General features: G+C 48.5%; 1 protein-coding gene across 2 annotated transcripts in view; it reads right to left on the bottom strand.

Moving 5' to 3' along the window:
* Positions 1–23,566, bottom strand: part of LOC101026166 (protein tyrosine phosphatase receptor type N2) — a 973,501-nt gene that overhangs the window by 949,579 nt on the left and 356 nt on the right. Inside the window, exon 1 of one of the 2 annotated variants that reach the window (XM_021935383.2) lies at positions 7,267–7,674. The exons of the other annotated variant lie outside the window; for it this stretch is intronic. Coding sequence (XP_021791075.2) covers positions 7,267–7,477 — 211 coding nt within the window. The 5' untranslated portion in view covers positions 7,478–7,674. Of the gene's footprint in view, positions 1–7,266; positions 7,675–23,566 lie in introns of those variants that run through there. 2 annotated transcript variants of the gene reach the window in all.

Below are 23,566 nucleotides of genomic sequence, written 5' to 3'. Positions count from 1 at the left end.
CAGGTACAGCACATCAGTGAGAACAAAAGCATCACGAAATGCAAGTCTTATTCCTGTAGCAGTTTGCAAGTTGGCCGTGATGTCTCATAATCTGAAGTTTGGGTGAGGCGGTGCCAAAACCCAGCTGGTGCAAGCTAAAAAAAATGACCAAGCTATGAGGCCATGGAAATGCAACTTGATTACAACAAACACTTAGCGGAGCTAATCACACAGCATTCAGATGCTCCCAGCCCACTCTGATGGGGGTGCTGGATGAAGAACCCTGCAACCCTCACCGGGGACATCCAAGCATCCTTGTTAGCTCACAGGCATGTGGCATGGCAGTACATGAGCACAGGTGTGTGAGGGGAGAAGAGGGGGCCTTCCATTTAGGGGCACAGTCTCCCCTCCCTTCCCCTTATCTCTCAACTTGTGAAGAAACGAGTGAGGTCTTTGATGAAATGCCTGTTTTTTAGTGAATAGTCTTTTCTGTTTACAGGATCTACGCATAGCGTATATTTCTAAGATTGGCGTCACTCCTTACACCTGGATTTGTTCTCCAGTAAGTGATTAGAACTTGGGCGCTGATGCCACAGTGCCTGGGATATCTACGAAACACACATCATGACAGCTCCTGCATCAGGGGACTGCTGGGATGATTAAACAAAATGATACAAAGATGATACAAAGAAATGGCCAGGGCAGCGCTTGGCTTGCTTGCCGGGGGCACAGTGAGCTCTGGATAACTGTTGCGGTACGTCTTGTTAATCACAGGTCTACAGACTGCCCCATCTCCACAGGAAGACCCACCTCATTCTTTCCAACAGCTGCAGGATATTCTGTGGTGTGAATATGATAAATTTAACTAGCCTCTTGTTTACGAAAAATCAAGTTGTTTCAAACGAGTATTATTTTATGACAAAAAAGGCAGCAATGAACATGCTTATGCCAACATCTTTGCACATGTGTGCAAGTATGTTTGTAAGGAAAATTCCTAGAAGTGGGATTTGGGGGAAATAGAATTGTACATTTAGTGATGATACAGCCAACCAACCTGTGAGCAGCTGAGCTGATTCCCACCTCCACCACCAGGACATGAGGCTGCCAGGCACCACCCCCCTCACCAACACCAGCAAGGCCAGCTCTGCAGCTGCCATCCCAGTGCTCCTGAAGCACAGCACCAACACAAAGCAGCACGGGGCTGGGCAGTTGCCAGGGAGCGAGGAGGCGGGTGCATGCCAGGCCCTGGCCTCAGCCCCCAAGCCCCCTGCTCCCAAGCCCCCTGCCCACCCTTCATGCCCCAGGAATACCTGGCTTGACTCCTCACCTTCCACTGCACCCTCCAGCTCCATCTAGACCCTTTCCCTCAGCATGGCAGCTTCACCCGCACGTGTTTATTTAAAGCACAGGCAAGGAATGCCAGTGGTAAGGCCAGAGGGCAGGCAGTTCAGCGCAGCACACCACAGATCCCTTCTCAGCCCAGGAAATGGCTCTGTGGCCCACATCAGCCAGGAATATGAAGGGTCACAGACGCCCTGCTGGGAGCTACAGAGAAATGTGTGCAAATCTAAGGAGAAATGTGCAAGGCCTGTGCCTTCCCTTTGGTGTGCGCCTGCTCTTTAATGAGAGTTGCATTCTCCTGAGGGAGACCCTGCGCAGGCCCTGTCCTACGTAACACCTTTACACAAACTCTAAAAAGTCATCCCAGCCATGCATGGGCCCAGGGTTGCTGCCACCTTTCAGAAAATTGTATTGTGGAGGGTGGCAAGGATGAAATAAACAAGGCGTGGGGGCTTCTGCTCTATCAAACTATGAGGTTCCCAGGAACGTGACACAGTCCACACTGCATTGGATCTGAGTATCAGGATCCAGCTGTATTTGACTTTTAGAGCTGCAATCTATACAGGCATATTTGTGGCTACATAAGCACAGATTATCAGAATGGAACTAAATATGCAGCTTTTAAATACAACCACACCAAAGGGAATTTTGCAAATTACCTCTCATCCAGAGAGGTGAGACAGAGCCAGCTCTGGGCTGTGGCTGGTCATCTCAACCCGGGTGCCATAGGCCATCTGGACACCACCTCTGCTGAGCACAAAGGTGGACGTGTCTCCAAAATAGCAACTTTGCTCAGAATTCCAAACAGGGTCTCAGCTCAATGGTGAGAACTCTAAACTCGGACGGCAAACTTCCAGTCTGGGATCTGCAGGCCTCAACAACTGTCAAAGCACCGGAAAACCCCCAGGAAGAAAGTAAGAGCAAAGGCACAGCAGACGCCAAGGGGCCAGGAGTCGCCCCCTGTTACTTCATGACTCCAACTTACTTTCTACACACAAGACGCAGAAACCATCTCATGCAAGCCCCCGGGAACCCTGGAGGCAGGCACTGTTCCCGTAGTTACTCGCACGTCTAGAGACTGTCCCACATCTCCACACACACATCCACCTATTGTCTCTGCCAGATGCAAGATATTCTGATGAGGAAACTGAGGCATGGAGCGTCTCAGGAACTTTCCGCAGGTCACCTGACACTAAGCCCACAACACTGTCCTCTAAATATTTAGGACATCTATATTTTCCTTTGTGTCAGCCATTTCTCTGCCTTTAAAAATCTCTCCCTGAGATTATGGATAATTTTGATAACTTTAAGGATCAATAAAATTACTCGTTTTATCCACTGACATCAGAAGTGGCCAAGCCTGGCCAGACGCAGTGGCTCACGCCTATAATCCCAGCATTTTGGGAGGCCAAGGTGGGTGGATCACCTGAGGTTAGGAGTTCAAGACCAGCCTCACCAACATGGTGAAGCCCTGTCTTTACTAAAAAATACAAAAAACTAACCGGGCATGGTGGTGGCTACCTGTTATCCCAGTTACTCAGGAGACAGAGGCAGGAGAATTGCTTGAACCTAGAAGGTGGAAGTTGCAGTGAGCCGAGATCGCGCCATTGCACTCCATCCTAGGCAACAAAAGCAAAACTTTGTCTTAAAAAAAAAAAAAAAAAAAAAAAAAAAAAGAAGAAGTGGCCAAGCTTTAGCTCCTGAGCAATTCCAGAGAGACTCAGCCATAGAGCTGACTGTAGCCTCCCGAGGACAAGCTTTGGCAAACAGGCCCCATGGAGGGCACTTGGCAGCCCTTAGCCAGGCATCCCACCACAAGCACCGCACAAAAGGTTCTCTGCATGTGACTGGGCGTTTAAAGAGCTAGGGAGCCCTGGACAATTGAAACTGGAGTCCTTTCTGAATTTCTGAATTCCCTCCTTTAAAGGTTTCCAAAGTGAGTCTGCACCTCCATCCTGGATCTTGTTAGAGATGCTGTTTTTGCTATTACCCACTCTTCGCAGGGTTTGGTAATAAAAGAGAGTTAAAGTGGGTTTTTTTTGTTTTGTTTTGTTTGTTTGAGACAGAGTCTCACTCTGTCACCCAGGGTGGAGTGCAGTGGCACAATCTCTGCTCATTGCAACCTCCACCTGCTGAGTTCAAGCAACTCTTCTGCCTCAGTCTCCCAAGTAGCTGGGATTATAGACAGCCACCACCACGCCCAGCAAATTTTTGTATTTTTAGTAGAGATGGTTTCACCATGTTGACCTGGCTGGTCTCAGACTCCTGACCTTGTGATCCACCCACTTCGGCCTCCCAAAGTGCTAAGATTATAGGCACGAGCCACCATGCCCAGCGAAAAGATTATTAAAGTTTAATAAATAAATAAATAAAAGTCTCCAAAGGAGAAAAGATTTTTCATTTTCTTCATCATTTTTTCTTAAGCAGAGGAAGGTAAGGAGAGCAGCTCCCTGTGCTTCTAATTTAAGTATCTACATTTTCACAAGTCCCTGTTAACGTAGCCGATCCTTAACAAAGGCTAGAACGTGGGAATTATCAAACATTAGAGGAAGCCCTGTTGCCCTCACGGGCCACCTGCCTGGCACACACCTGCGTGCACTTCCCATCTATTTATGGTGTTTATCCCAGTGTTTGCTGGGCTGGAGAACTGGCCATTCTGTCACTGTGACAAACAGGCCTGATGAGGCCAGCCATGCCTGCGATTGCATTTTCCACTCTCCAAACAGAATCTATTAGACATGATGCAATCAGAGTTTATTTTTAGGAAGGCTTTTCATTACAGTGATGTGAAATGTCAAGGCTGAGACTCGGCAGGCTCTATGCAGACCTCCGGCTCCCACTCATTAAGTTCCTGCCACGTGCTGAGCCCAGGCTGGGCCCTGGACAACACAAGTAGGTCCCCAATTAACAGCCAAGTTAATTAACTGATTGGAAACACAGGGGAAAGCTGTCTTGGGCAGGGACATGGCCCTCAAGGAGCACACAGGCTGAAGGTGTACAGGCATCATGCAGAAAGGAGTACAGACAGCATGGTCAGGGGTTCTGCAACAGGAGAGAATGTCAAGCCCAGTGAGCACTGGGGACTGCACCTCCCCACATCTGATGAGGGGCAGAGAAAACCAAATGGGGCACCCCCATCTGACCTCATCCCACCCTTCCTTGCTGCCCAGGTGTGCAAGACGGGGCACGGGCCATCCTGACTCCAAGTCCGGCCTGGACACAGAAATGACCAATGGGCTAAGGACAGTCAGAAGCTGATGTTGAGACTCTTTCCTTTATTAAAAACTGTTTTGCCCAGGCGCAGTGGCTCACATCTGTAATCCCAACACTTTGGGAGGCTGAGGCAGGCAGATCGCTTGAGGTCAGGAGTTCAAGACCAGCCTGGCCAACATGGTGAAACCCTGTCTCTACTAAAAATATAAAAATTAGCTGGGTGTGGTGGTACATGCTTGTAGTCCCAGCTACTCAGGAGGCTGGGGCAGGAGAATCGCTTGAGCCTGGGAGGCAAAGGTTGCAGTGAGCCAAGATCATGCCACTGCACTCCAGCCTGGGCAAGAGTGAGACTCTGTCTAATAGTAATAATAATAATGTTTTAAATTGTATACCTGCAAACAGTATCTAGCTCAACTTCCTCATTTCAAGGATGGAGAAACTGAGATGCAGAGAAAGGAGATTCACACACAATATAGCGAAGCCAAACTTATACGTCACTCCCAGAGACGGTAGGAACATCACATGCTTCCTTCTGGAGTCCTTGGTTTGGAGAAGAAGAAAAAAAAAAAAAAAAAAAAAAACAGTTCTTGGACTAGATTTCCTTTTTTTGGAACTACTGAGGAAATCTGCAGGAAAGGAGGGTCTTCAAATACTGGGGCAAATCATGTGACTGACTTGTATTACACAAAGCTGAGATTTATAACAAATACTCTAAACAAGTACTCCTGGACCAAACAGCTTTCACCTACCACACTTTACAGAAATATTCTTTAAAATAGTGGTTTCTATTTTTTTCTATCTTTTTAATTTCACAGACTAATAATCTTTTTTAAAAAATTGGGGTAACCTATATGTAAAGTTGCCAAATCTGTGTGTGTAACTAAAAATGTTTAAATTAAAAAAAAACAAAAACAAAAAACTTTCGTATCACACTTCTTTTAAAAATAACTAACATTAAAAAAATATTCCTCCAGGCACCCGAGTTCACACCTGTAGTCCCAACACTTCAGGAGGTCAAGGTGGGAGGAACACTTGAGCCCAGGAGTTTGAGGACAGTCTGGTCAACATAATGAGACCCCATCTATACAAAAAATACAAAAATTAAGGAGGTATGAGGGAGTAGGCCTGTGGTCCCCGCTCCTGGGGAGGCTGAGACAGGAGAATCGCTGGAGCCCAGACGTGGGAGGCTACAGTGAGCTGTGACCATTTGGCTGCACTCCAGCCTGGGCGACAGAGCAAGACTGTGTTTCAAAACACATATAACTGTATGTATTTTAAGGGGAATACATCTGACAGTAGGAATGCGTCTCTGCAGCGTTTGCACGGGTTGGCCGGCGCTGGCCGTGACCGTGGAGGCCCCTGGCCCAGGTAGGCCCCTGGGTCCCTGAGCGAATGCACCGGCTTTGAGTTGTAAACCAGGTAGTGTGGACTGAATTCCCAGAACTCGATCACCACTGAGCGACCTCGAAAAAGATCGGCGTGGGCCTCACAGGACGAGGGCCAGACCCAGAAGCGCCTGCCTGGGCTGACGAGACTCCCAGAGACCCTCCCCGGGGGCGTCACAGCGGAGGAGGCCGAGGAGCTCGCGCAAGCCAGGCTGTGGGGCCGAGGGGTCCCGTTCTCGGGGTCCTGCTCTCAGGGTCCTGCTGGGCCCCTCACCAGGAAGAGGGGACGGGGAGGCAGCAGCTCCCAGCAGCCTCGTGGGCGCCACTGACAGGAGCGCGGGGCACAAGGCTGCCCAGAAAGAACTCGGGGCGCGAGGCCGCCTGACAGGCACGCGGGGCGCGAGGCGACCGGACAGGAACGCGAGGCGACCGGACAGGAACGCGGGGCGCGAGGCCGCCTGACAGGAACGCGGGGCGCGAGGCCGCCTGACAGGAACGGGGGGCGCGAGGCGGCCTGACAGGAACGGGGGCGCGAGGCCGCCTGACAGGAACGGGGGGCGCGAGGCCGCCTGACAGGAACGGGGGGCGCGAGGCGACCGGACAGGAAAGCGGGGCGCGAGGCCGCCTGACAGGAACGCGGGGCGGCGCTCTCCCGCCCTCCCTCAGCCCCGCGCCCTGGCCAGCGGGTGCGGCTCGCAGGCAGGGGAGCCCAGAGCCCACGCGCCGAGGCCGCCAGGCCTTTCCTCCGGCGCGTCCTCCCCCAGTTTCCCCCAGGCAGGGGGAATCCCCGAGAAGCCGCCTCCGGGCTCCCTCAGAGCCGCTGCGCCGGGCGGAGGCCGGGCCCCAGGCTCTAGGCGGAGCCGACTCCAGGCCCCGCAGGCGGACCCGGGCAGCCAGGCGGGGAGGCGCAGCCAGAGCCCGCGGTTCCGGGCTCCGTGTCCTTCTGGAGGCCGCTCCTTGGCCTGGGGCCCGGGGCCTCGCCCTGAGCAGCGCGCCCGGTGTAAGGGACGCCCTCGGAGGCCTCCACCCCACACTCCACCGCGCGCTGCCAACCGGGACCAGGTGTTTTGCTGAATAAAGAAATTAATCCATAATAAAAGCTGCGTCCAACCAGATCAGGCCAGAACCGAGCGCCCTCGAGCACCCTCTCCCACCATCGTCCTCACAGGCGGACTCTGCACCAGGAGAAAGCGGCTTCGGCAGCTCCGACCCCTCAACTGACGCGTCTGCCCGTGGTGGGTCCTGACCCCCGGCCGGCTCTGCCACTGAAGACTCCCCGTGTCCTCCGTGCCCCCGAGGGGCCTGCCAGCCCGCTCTCCCGCACCGTCTCCTTGACACGAAATGTTACCTGGCCCGCTGTGGACTGTTTCCGCTGTAACGTGTACACTGGCGACGCACACGCCTGGAAACGGTTCGCAACACTGAGAGCCCGCGCAGAGGCTTGAGCCTGGGAGCCACCGTCTCCGACCACGGACTGACCAGGAAGCACCAAGGAGACCCGCCTCCTCAGGAACTCCGTGGAGCTCATGGCTTCTGTGACTGAGACTAAAAGCATCCATAAAAGCCCGACATTGTGGAAAGACACAAACGTGCGTGGACCTGGTTATCTTTGGCCTTCCACCGCTCAGAAGCCCACCCCTGCGGAGCAAAGCCCGGGGCCCGGATGGCAAAGGCACGCACAGGAGCCTTCCCAGCAGCCGCCGCCATGGCTGACGCACTGGCTGGAGCCGCACCCAACACTCCACCTAGTGCCTCTTCAGTTTTTAATCCATTCTGTTTTATCTCATTTTATTTTATTTCATTTTATTTCCAAGCCCTGTGGCAGGACTTGGAATTTTTTTGGTTTTGTTTTTGCTTTTTTTTTTTTTTTTTTAATTATGCCGTTTGTTGGCACACTTGATGAAAAGCACCTATTTCTGGCCCGCACAGTGGCTCACGCCTGTAATCCCAGCGCTTTGGGAGGCTGAGGTGAGTGGATCACCTGAGGTCAGGAGTTCGAGACCAGCCTGGCGAAACCCCATCTCTACTTAAAAAATACAAAAATTAGCCAAGCGTGGTAGTGGGCACCTGTAATCCCAGCTACTTGGGAGGCTGAGGCAGGAGAATCGCTTGAACCTAAAAGGCAGAGGTTGCAGTGAGCCGAGATCACACCACTGCACTCCAGCCTGGGTAACAGAGTGAGACTCCAACTCAAAAAAAAAAAGCACCTAATTCTTAAGGATCCAAAAAGATAAGAGCCAATTTCATTGCTGCTGTTTCCATTTCTTGGCAAAAATTAGGAAACACAACAAAATAAATATCCATGGAATAAAAATGGTGCATTTATTCACCAAAGTCTTACCACACATGGAGATGAATAAGAATTTTCCAAGCCAAGAACAGTATATACGACATGGAAAATTCTCTAGAGTTATTAAGTGAATTAACCTAATGAAATTCTACTATAAGACAAGCACTAGGAATGCCCTGGAAACAGAAAAGTCCTAGTGAGCTTCTGAAGGCACAGAAGGTTCTGAAAGGCAGGAAAGGTTCAGGAGCTTCTGGAAAGCAGGGAAGGTTCTGGAGGGCAGGGACTCTGTCTTGCTCGTGCTTGCAAGTCCAACAACTAGCACATAGTAGGTATTCAGTACAATGTTCTGAAAAGAGGTTTCTCTGTCTGGCTAATTGTCTAGTTGGGTGGAAACCTGATCCTCTTCATTCACAGTGAGATAGAGGAACCTGAAAAGGATAAACATATGAATTCCCCTCAGAATGTTGTTTAGTTTGGTACTAGGTAGTGATGTGAACAACTGTGGGGTTAACTTGAGGCTCTAGTTATGCTACCTCCTCCAGAGAATATCCACTTTGCCCCATCTGGCGGCTGAGGATTCCAGCAGCCCTGACAGCCCTGACCCACCAGGGCACTGAGCCAGCTCTGTGCCTACGAAGACAGCTGTCTGCTGAATCCTTTCTGGGTGCAGCCTGCTGGGTCCTAAGTTAAGTCTCTGAGGCATACCAGGGACCCCTGCCCAATAACTCTCTGAGGCTCCTGATCAGGACTGGCTAACACCCTGGAAAACAGTGACCCTAAGTGCCACATCCCTGCCCTTCTCCTGGGTCTCTGCTGTCTGACTCATCACTGTGATGCTTCATATATTTCATACATTTTGTCCAGATCTGTTCTCAGTGCCAGGGTCATTGACTCCCTTTGTCCACCACTACTGGACACAGCACTCAGAGATCTTTGCCACTGAAATTGCTTTACACTTTGTTCTTCAGTGGAAAATGATTAAGCTGATATAGGAACAGCAGTTTCTAAATAAAGATGAGACCATAGTACATATTATCAGCCCACTGATTTTGCCAGTATAGTAAGCTTGCAAGTATGAGTTTACACTTTCTGAATGATTTACATTTTATTCCAACTAAATAAATAAATCTCACTCCATGACATTTTCTAAGCTGAAGAATAGTTGTTAATTCATTTTGAAATGTTCTTAGACTAAGAATCTAAATTTAAAAGAGTAATTAGCATGATGCATGATGAATGGACAAGAGTCTTCTGAGGCACACAGTAATGTATTTTCTTCCTTCATTTTACTTTTATAAAAATACTTAATGGGAATTAATGATCATCCTCTGGTACAGATGCCTCATCTGAACATCAACATTTCTTTGTATGTCACTAACACTTTATACCCAGCTAAACAACTCAAGATGTTCAGAGAAATGGAGGGGGGATGGGAAAGGGAATCTGCTTCCTAGAAATGCAGAAAACATCAACTTTGGATGCTGAGGAGGCCAGAATAGAATTTTAGATAAAGTTAAGCAATTTTCAGAAAAAGATTATGTTACTTGTGAAAAGTCATTCGTTGGTACCAATTTTAAAAAGTAAAGAGTGAGCATAGGGATCTTCAATCCAATCCTAGAGTAACAGAGCTAGAAGTGGTCTGGAGGAATGACCACTTCTCCTTTCTGACTGCCAGTGCTCACCACAGCTTCATGTCTCTGGGGTTCTTTCCTTGAAGACCAACCAATCAAGAGCTCGGGTCTCTATCCAGGAAGGTGTCAACAGCAAGTCACTCCCCATGCCTGGGTCTGAATGTCCTTATGTAGAAGTTACTTATGAATCGATGAAACTGGACCAGGGACTCTTCCAGCTCTGAGAATCTGTAACTGATATATTCATTTATTCAGCAAAAATTACTGAACATATATATTGAGATATGCCCACCCTTAGACGTTCCTGAATATTAAGTTTGACATATGGCTAATGCTGGAGCCCCACAAGACCCCACAGCAAATGGCTTTTTGGGGTCTGGTGCCAGAAGAGTGGGCCCCCTTGTGCCATTCTCAAACTATGCTGTAGTTTCCATGGGCCTGTGAAGAGATTTATGGATGAGGTGACCCATTTTAACTAAACGTAATCAGAGATTTGAAAAGATTCTTAGAAAGGAATTGTGGATTGTTAATAACATGAATACAAGAAAATCTGTACTTCCAATGGGAGCTCTTCTTTAGACACATTTTGAAGTGGAAAGCATCACAATTAGACCCACAGGAAGGCAACCAGAAAGATTAAAAATCATCCTTTGGACTTTCTCAATTATAGACTTACGCATATTTTCAGTAGCCATGAGCACTGTTCTCAACACATATTGTGCATCGAGACAGCAAATAACCATAGATTGAAGCTCTCCAGATTAAATACATTTAACAACTAAGTATCTAAAATGTTATTAATCACATTAATAAAAATTTTAGTGAATACAAAGAAGTTTTTGTCTCTTCAGCAAAATATTTTAATCATTAGTGATGTTTACTTCTCATTCTCTTAAATTTGTGTTGAATTTTTTATAATAAACATACAATGAGTTCAGTAGAGCACATATATAACTTGTAAGTAAGAATATGTATCTGGTAAATAAATGCACATTTCTGTTGGTGGCGCCATCAGACACTGAGACACCACTTGGTGAGCCTTAGAGAGGAGGGGCCACAAGGGGGATGAGGCAGAAGCCTCCTGCCAGTGAGGGCCCAAGAGCCCTGCCCAGGGCTTGGGCTTTGTTCATAAGGTTATGTGAGGGGCAGCTCTGGCAGAAGAGTGATAGGATCAGATTTCCAGTAGTGGCAGTTACTCTAGCCAGAACTGGAAGGTGGCATGGAAGGGGCCAATACTTCTTTCTTTCTTTTAAAGTTTGTTCTGCCATAATTTAAGCCAAATTCTTCCTCTCCTACATGTGAGGACTGCATGCCCGGCAGCTTCCTCCACATGCATCAGGCTGCTGGACGGGCCTCGCTGGCACACTGGGTGGGTGGCTCCATGGAGTGTGCTGCCTACTGCAGGATGTCAAACAGCGTCGCTGTCCGCCATCCACCTAGTCCAAGCAGCAGAGGCACCAGGTGAGAGCCACTGATTTACGCGGCAGAAGTGGCCACCAGCAGACTACTCATCCTCTTCTCCTTCAGGCTGCAAATTAAAACAGACTTCCATCCTTTCTTCAAAGGACATATTTTTCTTCCCTTTTGTCATTTATTTTACACAGGAAAGTAGCATCTTTTAATAGTCTAGAAGAACTATTTCAACATTTGGAACATGCTAACAATATACCCACACATGGTAGAATCTTTCAAAATGAGGCTTTGATTTTGGAGTTAGTACTCATTTTATCTACAGTCTTTGTCAAACATGTTATCTTATGTGAAATCACCTGTAACAATCTGGGACATTCTTTTTTTTCATAGTGCTTGACTTTAAACTTACCCTGAATATCTCACGTTCTTTCAGAGCGCTATGAAAAATATTAAATCATTAAACAAATGTTACATATTCTTTAAAAGTACCAATAAACCAAACATGTCACTTTTTAACATTTACTATTCACTGATATCGTCAATAATGTAGTTGGCTAGCCCCATAAGATGGGTTTTACTTTTTATCACCGCTCACTGTAGCCTCAAACTCCTGGACTCAAGTGATCCTCCTGTCTCAGCCTCCCGAGTAAGTGAGACCACAGGCGTGTGCCACCAGGCCCAGCTCATTTTTTACATTTTTTTGTAGAGACAGAGTCTCACTGTATTGCCCAGGCTGGTCTCAAAATCCTGGCCTCAATTGATCCTCCCGCCTCAGCCTCCCAAAGTGCTTGGTTTATAGGCATGAGCCAATGTACCCGGCCAGGTTTTACATCTATATTTCACCCCCTCAGAACCTGTGGAGGATACAAGAGGCATATCTACATAAGTATCCAAATTTTTCGCACAATTGCACCCTTTTATTTTCTCAGAAGGGCACTAAATCAACACATCTCTTGAGAACTACATCTTACTTCCCAAAGAGACAAAATAGATATAACCAATAATAATTTCAGTATTACTAGAAATTGTAATAAAAATTTAAAAACAAGTAGATTGTTTTATAGAAAACTAAACCAAGAATCTAATCTTTATTTTTTAAAATATTTTCCACTTAAAAACATTTCATTTTCAAGTGATCAAAATGCTTCCTTCTTCTTAAGCTCACAGCAATGAAAAACTCATACAAAAAATGTTCTCTGAGTTTGCAACATCCCCAGTCCATGTGTTGTCAATACTTTTCCCGCTGGACGAGCCTGCCTCTTACCCCAAACAAGCAGCAAGCAGGAACTCCCAGGCCTGGGTGAGGTGTGTCCCCTGGTGTGGTCACTCAGACAGAGCTGTGTGTCTGCAAACACCCCAAGTCACTCACAGCCAGGCACTGCCAGCCCAGCTGCCTGCACAGCGACCCTGCCAGGCTCATGCAGAAGAAGCCGTTTTCAGGCCACACTGGTTCTGCAAGAACGAACATCTCTGTAAAGCTCTGCTTCTGAAGTCACAGTTTCTCTATTCCACACAACTCTGCCTCAAAGCATTTTTAAAGCACATTCCAGGGACAAATGTGAGCTAGAAAAAGGGCTGAAAACATGAGGGGCCCTCTCGGGACAAGCCCCAGAGCCCACAGCCTGCACCACCAGCGCTTTCCATGGGACACAGGGGCCGCTAAAGAGCCTCCCACCAGCACCTCTGCCTACCTTTCCCACAGAGGCCTCTGGGGAGTAACATGCTGCTGATCTGAGTGAACATAAGGAACAGGAACACACCACAGAGGTCCCACAGAAGCACAGCATGGGGAGCCATGGCTGACAGCCAGTGGTCAAGACAGAGGTTCTGGAGCAAGATGGAAATGCACAGGGTATCTGGCTCCCCACCCTGCCCTATGCCACAAACAGCATTGGGCCTACACAACACTGAGGGCTCCCAACCCTCCCAAACACCACAAACAGCATGGGGCCTGCACAACACCAAGGGCTCCCAACCCTCCCAAACGCCACAAACAGCATGGGGCCTACACAACACTGTGGGCTCCCAACCCTCTAAAATGCCACAAACAGCATGGGGCCTACACAACACTGAGGGCTCCCAACCCTCTAAAACGCCACAAACAGCATGGGGCCTGCACAATACCGAGGGCTCCCAACCCTCTCAAATGCCACAAACAACATGGGGCCTACAAAACACTGAGGGCTCCCCACCCTGCCTGATACCACAAACAGCATGGGGCCTGCACAACACTGAGGGCTCCTAAGAAAGTCCAAACAGCAAAGTGAGCACTCACCTTGTCTTCATTTCCTCTAAGAGGAAGACTGTTGTAACCTGATAAAACAGACAGATAAAGGATAGGACGTGACCACAGGAATGGGGTCCACCAGAGCAACCGATCCCCAAGTATGGGATGTGATGACAGGGACAGGGCCCATCCAGAGCCCACAGGTCTCCCCTTGGGAATCTGACACAACCCTAAGTGGATGGAGTAAGGGAAAGGGCCCTGTCAAACTCTGAAGACTGCACTGGGCCCTAACATAGACCCTGCACTGCCCGGCTGCCTCCCTCTCCCCTTGCCATCCCCACAGACCAGGAAGATGAGCACAGCAAAACTGCCCACCCTTACCCTGCAGGCCAGAGGGCAAAGCAAGCCAGCCAGATACTCACCTCGCTTCAGAAGAGCAAACGGAACAACCCCCACCCGGCAAGCTCGTTGACAAGACCAAAATTCAGGCACTTAAAAACAGTGCAACCTAGACATGCCAAGTATACTAAAAAACGTGCTCTGAATTTTGCATTTATCAAATATTACACAAGAAAACATTTTAAAAGAAAGTTTTTAGCATATCTTAGAAAAGGGTATGTACTATCTCTTTTTATTATACTTTCTACTCAAACTTGTAAGAAATTTGTATGAATATTATTTAAGTCACCTTTTTTTTTTTAGATTCCAGGGCCTGGACATAGTGGCTCATGCCTATAATCTCAGCACTTTGGGAGGACAAGAAAGGAGGATCACTTGAGTCCAGGAGTTCAAGCCAGGCATGATGGCACATACCTGTAGTATCAGCTACTCAGGAGGCTGAGTAGGGAGAAACACTTGAGCCCAGGAGTTCGGGGCTACAGTAAACTATGACTATGCCACTGCACTCCAGTCTGAGCTACAGAGCCACACCCTGTCTCTGTAAAAAAAAAAAAAAAAAAAAATTAAAATTAAAAAATTTTTAAAAATAAAATAACAATAATAAAAAAAAATCATAGATTCAAAGGGTACATGTATGTGCAGGTTTGTTACGTGGGTGTATTGAGTGATGCCTACTGTTGGGTTTATAATGATCCTGTCACCCAAATGAGGATACAGTACTTCATAAGTAGTTTTTTGACCCTTGGCTCCTTCCTCCCTCCCCTGTTTAAGCATTCCCAGTGTCTACTATTCCCTTAAGTCCCATTCCTTTTGTTGTTGTTGTTGTTGTTGTTGTTGCTGTTGTTGTTGTTGTTGAGATACAGTCTCCCTCTGTCGCCCAGGCTGGAGTGCAGTGGCTCAATCTCATTTCACTGCATCCTCCATCTTCCAGGTTCAAGTGATTCTCCTGCCTCAGCCTCCCAAGTAGCTGGGATTATAGGCACCTGCCACTACATCCAGCTAATTTTTGTATTTCTAGTAGAGACGGGGTTTTGCCATGTTGGCCAGGCTGGTCTTGAACTCCTGACCTCAGATGATCTGCCTGCCTCAGCCTCCCAAAGTGCTGGGATTACAGTCATGAGTCACTACACCTGGCCAAGTCCCACTTCTTTTATTCAAGGGCTTTACAGTCATCAAAGGGATGATGTGAAATAAACTCCAAAGGGCTCTCACCATTAGTTACTCTCATCATCACAACAAAATCAGGCCTCATCCTCATTGATGTGACCTGTTTGGATACGCCTATTAAGAAATATAAATGATATTACTCTTTAAAAGATAATGGCAGGCCGGGCGCGGTGGCTCAAGCCTGTAATCCCAGCACTTTGGGAGGCCGAGACGGGCGGATCACGAGGTCAGGAGATCGAGACCATCCTGGCGAACACGGTGAAACCCCGTCTCTACTAAAAAATACAAAAAACTAGCCGGGCGCGGTGGCGGGCGCCTGTAGTCCCAGCTACTCGGGAGGCTGAGGCAGGAGAATGGCGTAAACCCGGGAGGTGGAGCTTGCAGTGAGCTGAGAACCGGCCACTGCACTCCAGCCCGGGCTACAGAGCGAGACTCCGTCTCAAAAAAAAAAAAAAAAAAAAAAGATAATGGCAATGCTTTTGCAATAATCTCTATTGTCAGTTCACCTGAGACTAGGATTTTCTAAAGTAATATTGTTTCTAACAATAACAATATTCCATCCTGTCAGCCACCACCTCCAACATTAACTGTAGAAACCTGGAGCATCCAAAAATAACAACCACTAGGACTTATCAGAAACTCTGTGGTTACCACGGACTCTCCCACTCATCACAGCTAATCCTCTCAAAAACATGAAGAATCAGGTATTTTGCTCAAGGTATAAATCCAGAGAGATTATAGGTGAAGTCCTTCCATTTCTCTTGACTTCTAATATGAGTGCAAGTACAAACTGTAAAGATTATCTGATTGGAAAGATAAGGTGACCTCTCAATCTGTCAACACACTGCATGGAAGCAGTACTGTCATTTAATTTGTGCTCTTGAAACATATCCACATATTCCCTATCATATTTGCAGAAATCACCTGCAGTTTCTGACTCTGCTAGAATCCTCTTTCCATTTCAGTGAAAAAGCCCAATTTCTGTTACCTTAACTGATCATAATTTCATGTTGGCTATTTCATAGAATCAAGGACCATAACAGCATAACAAAGCAGGCATATAGATGCCACAAGGCTTCCACCACAAGAATGGGTGCCGCTCCATAGGAACTGATGGCTGTGCCTTCTACAGCTCTAACCACAGCTATATCTCAGCACACAACACTCAGATCAGATGGAAGTCCAATGATCTCCACCTTGGCCTGTTTTCAGGCAAAGCAGAGCAAGAGATTCAAAAACTCCTGGTAAAAGAGATGTCCTTTGAGGGACAAAATGGACCTGAGGTGGGAAGTCATCAGACAGCAGTTCCTGCCACTGCTTCACCCACGTTCCATCCCCTGCCTCAGGCTAAGAAATGGAGCTTGCGCTGGTGTGCGCAGTCCGCGAGAAGAGCGCCTGTTTCAGAGAATGTACACATTGTGGGGTCAGCCTCAAATTGTACCACAGATTAACTTCTGCTTTGAGCTGGATTAAAATCACGGCCTCTGATTGCCAATTTTATTAGCGGCTCCATCCATTTACAAGTTGAATGTATTTCACATTTGGAATCAGAATTCACTTGCACAATTAATATGAAGTCCTTTCCTTCGGAAACCAGGTCAGCCTTCCTTCTGAAAATTCCTTCCACCAAACCATTCCAAACACGTCCTTTGTGCTGTATACCGAACACTGCATCAGAAGCCTTTTCCAAATGCGCTTTCAGAACCACGTGGCGACAGCACGCCCACGTCACATGATAGAAATTTCTACTCTTTCCTTCCACCAGCATAGTTCAGAAAAGAATAGGGAGTCCCTGAACCACCCCCCTGCCTGCTTGCCACTCTAAACATCAAACCTAAACAGAACCTATTCTTAAATAAATGTTCTTAGGAAAGTAATCCCTCTCTCATCCCTTATTCTGAAGTGGGTTTTTGTTATGACAAGTGTGAGATGAGAGCTCGCTTCTTTGGTGTTTGTGTCACCACATTTTTAAAAACCTGACGGAAGCCCAGAAAGCATTCTGAACATACAATTTTTATGGACATATCAAGTAGTGAATCCTTCGGGTGGTATTTTCATTCCCTGTCATTATGGGAAGGCCAAAAGTCTCCAAAAATAAGTCGTCCATTTCCAAACATCAAAATTCCCTCAGAGAGGCACACCAAATATTTGAATCTGACACCCAAAACAAAATCCAACCCAGAAAATCAATCTCCTGCTGGTGCCAAAGAGCACTTTAGAATCTCCATGGCCTAAGGTTGAGAAACTCCTCAGAGAAAGGCAGTTTGACACGTGAAATGGTCCCCACTCCTGTAAGAACGAGACAGACGTCCTTGTTCTGTGCAGCCAGAGAGACGTGTTCTGACAGTACATAGAATCTTCGGCCCATCCTGGGATGACCACTGGGAGAGAAAGGAGGCTCCAGAGACCTAGGACCCCATCCCAGGACTACCCACCTGGTGTCCTGTGTACATTCCTCAACCACTCCAAGCCTCAGTCTTTCTATCTGTAAATTGAAGACAGAGATATCTATACGGGTTATTCTGGGGAATACATGTCAGTGCACATGGAAGGCTCAGGGGTTCAAGATTTGGGGGTACCCAGAGGTACAGGGATGGGAGAGGCTGTCACTGTGACGGGAGCACACTGGGAAGTTTTGGGGGTGATGGAATGATCGGTACCCTGACAGAGGAGATGGCCCCCTGAATCTATATGTAACACAGTACACCAAAAAAGAAAAGTCCATTTTACTTTATAAGTTAAAATTAAAATTTAAAAAGAAAGCTCCAGAATCGGTTTTGTAACTATTAGTTCATCCCCTGCCACCTGCCATGGCCTCGAATGACTCACAAGAGACAGTCCTAGTCCTGGCACTACACGGGAACATCCTTGGTTTTCCGAATCCCAGTTAGGACTATTGGAGGGAACAGACAAAAACAAAGGAAGTGAAATGCCCTCTTACCACCTCCAGAGATGAGAGTTAGCACTGAGTAACTGTCACTAAACACTCATCATCTCTCGTTTCTTTATGTTACACACACAGAAGCCATTCAAGACAAATGCAGCTCAGTAGTCCGAGGTCCAGTTTTCCAGTCACCTGCAAGAGTCACCCACTTACCAGCCTCGTGAGGCAGAGTGGCAAACAAAAAAGGTATTTAACATGTGCAGAAGCAGGTGTTTCCAAGGGAGCCTCACCCATTTTTACTTCCTGTTCTAGGTATTTAAATAGTGACTGTGGCAGAGTTCTTAGAGATAACAGGGATTAAGAGAAAAAAAATGCCCTTCCTTCAACACACTCTGTTTCCACACTGTTTCCAAGCAGTGAAAAAGTGGATTGACTGTTTTCTGCTTCTCAGGTTTTCTGGCCTTCCATCAACTACGATTAAAAAACAAGTCCAGCTGGGTCTACATTGATGAAGGTCAACTTAAACTAATGTGGAAAGTGCTGCCAGGTGCTTTTATGTGGTGTGGAGGGTTATCTGCCATGAATTTAGCTGTTTGCTTTCTCTGAGAAGTGGAACATCATGTCAGGAAAAATAAGAGAGGTTCCTAGTCAGCCGAGGCTCATCTGGCCTTCGTCTCTTGGGATTCGGCTGGATGAAAACCCTTCCTGCCAGTTCTTAAGCTTTTTCTTCACCTCTCCACACACAAAGCATCCTTAAACCTGGTCGTGCACAGTGGCTATGCATGTAATCCCAGCACTTTGGGAGGCCAAGGCAGGAGGATCACTTGAGGTCAGGAGTTCAAGACCAGCCTGGGCAACACAGCGAGACCCCCATCTCTTAAAAAAAATTAATCATTTTTTAACTTTTTTGCTCATTTTTTAGTTATTATATTTATTCGTGAACCCAAACTTTTTTTTAATTAGGCTGGTGCAGAGGTGTGTGCCTGTAGTCCCAGCTATTCAGGAGGCTAAGACGGGTGGATTGCTTGAGTGCAGGAATTCCAGGCTGCAGTGAGCCATGATTGCACCATTGTACTCCACCCTGGGTGACAAAGTGAGACTCCATCTTAAAAAAAAAAAAAAAAAAAAAAAGTCCTAAAACTAGTAATATTTGTACATATCCAGGCATATCTTAAGGAATCTGTCACCCAGTGCCAGGGAGCTATTATTAGTTTGGGCCACATTTGGCTGCAAACACTTTTTCATAAGGAATTTGAAATTCTGAAGTAACCCACCAAGAGGCAGTGGTCATGGCTCACCCACAAAGCCAGGTGCATTGAGTGGAACTTTCTTAATGAGACCATGTCTGATGACAGCTTAGCTGACCCCTGTGTCTCCTAGAGGCTTCACTTCCCTTCCTAGTCCCATATTCCTCACTTTCAAAATCTAAAGAAAAGTCGATGTGTAATTGCATCCAAAAGTTAAGTAATACTGCATGAACACTGGGACAAAACAAACCCAGAATGCAGAAATCATGGTCACATAAAAGCATCAGCGTTACCACAGATCTCATCAGAAGATGGGGCCTCGGGCTGCACCACCTAAACTTGGTCCCGTGCACCCTGTGTCGACAGCCCTATTCTTCACAGGAAGCTGGACACCCGACATGCGGGCGTTTCATGGCACACAGAGATTCCCGCTGTGCGCCAGGACGGGGCCCAACACCATCTCGGAGCAAAGCAGAGAGAGGACCATGACAAAGTGATTGCCCACCCTCACCTCCCTGGCGGACACCACTGATCTTGATCACCAGGTACAAAAACAAATCAGCTTGGAAGAAGAGCTGCCAGACGCTGAAACACACAGCTAAGCTCAGCACTGATAAGTCATTTTAAAAGCTCTTCCATTCCCTGCCCATCCCTTCTGAGCCTGACACCCCATATCCCGCTTCCTGAATCTAACTTCATGAGTGAGCCCATTGTCTGGCACCTCCTTCTTCCAGAAGTCTGGGGTTTACAACATACCCCATTCCTTCTGCCCAGAACATCAGCCCTTAGGCTGATGGAGACCGAGCAGGAGAGACAGGGAACAACAAGCAGAGAAGCTCACAGACGTGCAAGGAGCAGGCTCTTCTTGGGGGAAGAGGCAGGTTGCTCATTACCATCCAACCAAACGGAATCAAAGGCTCCGGACCCCAAGAAGTAAAGATAGATTTGTGCTTTTGCGGCAGTAAGGATCCTTTGATTTAAAAATAAACAATCATGCCATCTCCTTCACAAAGCCAGCAGAGTCCTGCTCTGATGGCTCTGCCTCTCAGCTCTGTGTGGGCTCCCTGGTGAATGAAAAGTCTGTGTAGGCAAATCGGAAGGCCAAAACAAAGGAGCAAAATGAACAATCTCCTGTCTTCACAGCCAGGTGCGCCCACTGGTTCTGAATCTGGATTCTCCAAGCAAAATTCTGCATGAAAGGCTGACTCTATCATTGGCAAATGAAAGCTGTACTTCTTTAGCAAAAGGAAGTAGGGGCCTTTAGAAAACTGCCCCCCTAAACATAGGGGCTACCTGAGCAGGTTCACAAGTCAGCCTCCATGTAACTGAAGAACAGCATAAAGCCCTTAACAAAGGGTTTATGTTCAAGTTAAACTTAAGGAAAAAGCACTGAGACCTGCACAAAGGATGCCCGGAAATCACAGAGAAAGGCGGGCCGGTGGGGAGGAAAACTCAAAGACTGAAGCATACGAAGAAAAGACCATTAAGCTGTCTGAACAGCCCTGCATAACACAGCAATGTTACTTTGGCTACAAGCAAAGCTGAATCGTGTCACTAGAAAGGATGCCATGTTCCCCTGTGTTCAGCTTCAATAATGGTCTCACAGATAATTAATTAATGCCATAAGGGAGCCCTTCTGACCAGAAAGGAACAGGCAGAGTGGGTGATGGGAGGGCAGGAAACTAAATAAATCAGGGGAAAAGAGTGTCCTTTAAGAGAGGAAGCAGTGAGACTTCCACTACCACGGGGTGCTGCCAACAGCTGTTCTGGAAATAAGTCAGCATCGTGGAGTGCGGCTCAAGGCCATGAGAATAAACTCAGAGACGGTAGTTATCGACCCTGGGTTTCATCAAGAGCTCCTTCACTGTCTACATGAGAAGGGCCCCTGCCTCTTGCTCAAGACAAGGCATCCTATATAAAAAGAATTGGTCTTTAGGTCTTGTTAACATCAACCACTAGTTCTAACCTACAAGGCTTTTTGATATAACAGAGGAGCAAAAACTTGGATCTCCTTGAACCACATGTGTTCTGGAGGCCTCAACCTGAAGTTGAATGTTAGTAGGTAAATAAATAAATAGATTACAAATGGCACAGCTGGGCCAGATTTAAGGCCGTTCTGTGCATCTTTAATCGAGCCTCATTATTTGGAACAACGTAGTTGGCGTGACCATTGCCAAACAAGATGCAGACAGGAGAGAAAGAAAAATGGCAGCACCTGCCTGGCACAAGTAAGCAAGCTTCTCCTTGCATTCTCTGTGGATTGTGTTCTGACAAAATGGCAGCAACACTGAGTGAGGAGGGTACAAGGTGGAGGGGACAGAGGTAGCTGACACATGGCCACATTCTGCCCCAAGGTGGGCCCTGCAATGAGAAGACAACACATACATCTCACTGTTTGTCTGTATCGCTGGGGCAGTTTCCAATTACATGAGAATGTAGGCGATGCCTTTCACCTGGAGTCCTCAAAACAATTCGCACGATGTCTGCATCCTTAATGTTTTCCCACAAAATGAGTGTGTCCATAAGTCTCCTTATGACACAGCCTTCTGTTACCAGTGACACCGTGATCGGAGCCGAGGGAAACATGGAACCAGTTTTAATTATGAGTCAACTTTGCTCTTAGCCAAAATAACACTGCTGCATTGGCCATTATCATTCAGTTTAGCAGCTTTCCTCTCTTCCTGCACTTCCATCTTTGGGTTTTCCCTTGCTCCCTTTATCAGCTACCCCCCACCTTTCTGACTTTCTCTGTGATTTTGGAAGAATGCTGTGAACTGGCCATTGCAATGGCAAGGAAAGCAGTCAAGGACCAGCCTCCAGCTCACACCACAATTACCTGCCTTGCCCGGGACACTCCACGCCCACGTGTGCTTCATGTGTAGGTAAAGGGCGGCACTTGGCGTCAGAGCAAACAACTCTCCCATGAGGTGACTGGCCAGGTCAAGCCACATGGAGGAAGGAATACAACCCCAGCAAGAGGCGACTGGGGCACAGCTGGACCTTCTTTGCTGACAGGGGGCAAGGCACCAGGAGGAGGCAGAGCAAGCACGGCCCCCAAGCCTCCTGTGCAGGCCTCACCTGTGCTCCAGCATGGAAGGGTGAGGGCTTCACGCGGGCCCTGGGGGCACAGTGACTGGGCAGCATCCCAGAGGTGCAGGACCAGCACAGGCACTCCCTCCCAGGACGCCAAGGCAGGTGGGCAAGGACCTCCTTTCCCAGCACATGTGTTTCATCTAACAGAGATAAGCAGGTTAGGGAGTGTGAGGAGACCTCAAGGCAAGGGAGGAATTCAGGGGACTCTGGCTTGACAGAGGGAAGCGTCAACTCAGGAGTCCAGGGAGACTGTGTCAAGATACCTGGTTCTCTGCAGTTTTCGTTTGTTTGGGATTTTGACAATAAAGCCTACTGGAGACCAGAAGGGCCTAGAGGCCGGGAGGAAGGTGCCGGAGCCCAGCCGCGCTGAGGTGGGTGCAGGCGGCGCTGGGCAGAGGCGAAGTACCCCACTCCGTCCCCGCCTGCGTTTGCTTCTGCGCCCCGTGGACACCGATTATCCTAACCTGTCATGTGTAATTCTGGCCCTGAAGCCGCCTGGAAACATTGGCTTTATGGTAAATCTTCTTAATAAACAAGATTAGTGGGAAAGGAGGTGCCGGGGACTGGAGGTTTTATGGGTTTAAAACAGGGGCGTCCGCCTGGGAAAGGAGCGGCTTCCACTCCCTCGCTGCCGTGAAGCTGCCGCCCTCCCTTTCCTCCCGCGGCTGCCACGGAGGAAAAATGTCCTCTGATTTCGGCGGCGCTGCCCGCGGGGCGTGCGGGGGACGCAGGTAGAAGCGAGCGCAGCGGCACCTCCGAGGCCCAGCCCTCGCGGCACACGCGGCGCGAACACGAGCGGGGGGCGCACCCACGCCGGACCAGGGCCGCGCGCTCCAGGGCCAGGGGGGTGCCGAGTGGCCGGGCTGGGGGCGTGAGGCCCAGGAGCCGGCGGAGGGGCAGAAGGCCGCGCCGGGGAGGAAACTGAGGCAGGGGCCCGAGACCTGCTCCAAGCCGCCAGTGAGGACAGAGAGGCGCGCGACCCGCGGCCGGGGACTTGCGACCCAGAGCCTGAGGGTGTCGCGCTGGAACCCCGAGACCCCCGGAGCCCCCCACCCGCTCGCCAAGGCGCGCTCCCCACTCACTCACCGAGGCGCCCCTCCCCCCCGCCCCGTCACTCACCGAGGCGCCCCTCCCCCGACCCCCCACTCATTCAGTGAGGCGCCCCTCCCCCCACGCCCCCCACTCATTCATTGAGGCGCCCTCCCCAGAACCTCTCACTTAGAGGCGCCCCTCCCCCAACGCCCCCACTCATTTATTGAGGCGCCCTCCCTGCATGCCCCCTCACTGAGGCGCCGCC

Source organism: Papio anubis, chromosome 4, assembly GCF_008728515.1.
Source record: "Papio anubis isolate 15944 chromosome 4, Panubis1.0, whole genome shotgun sequence".
Lineage (NCBI taxonomy): Eukaryota > Metazoa > Chordata > Mammalia > Primates > Cercopithecidae > Papio > Papio anubis.
The sequence above is the reverse complement of the archived record's forward strand: the minus strand, read 5'-3'. Positions and strand labels throughout refer to the sequence as shown.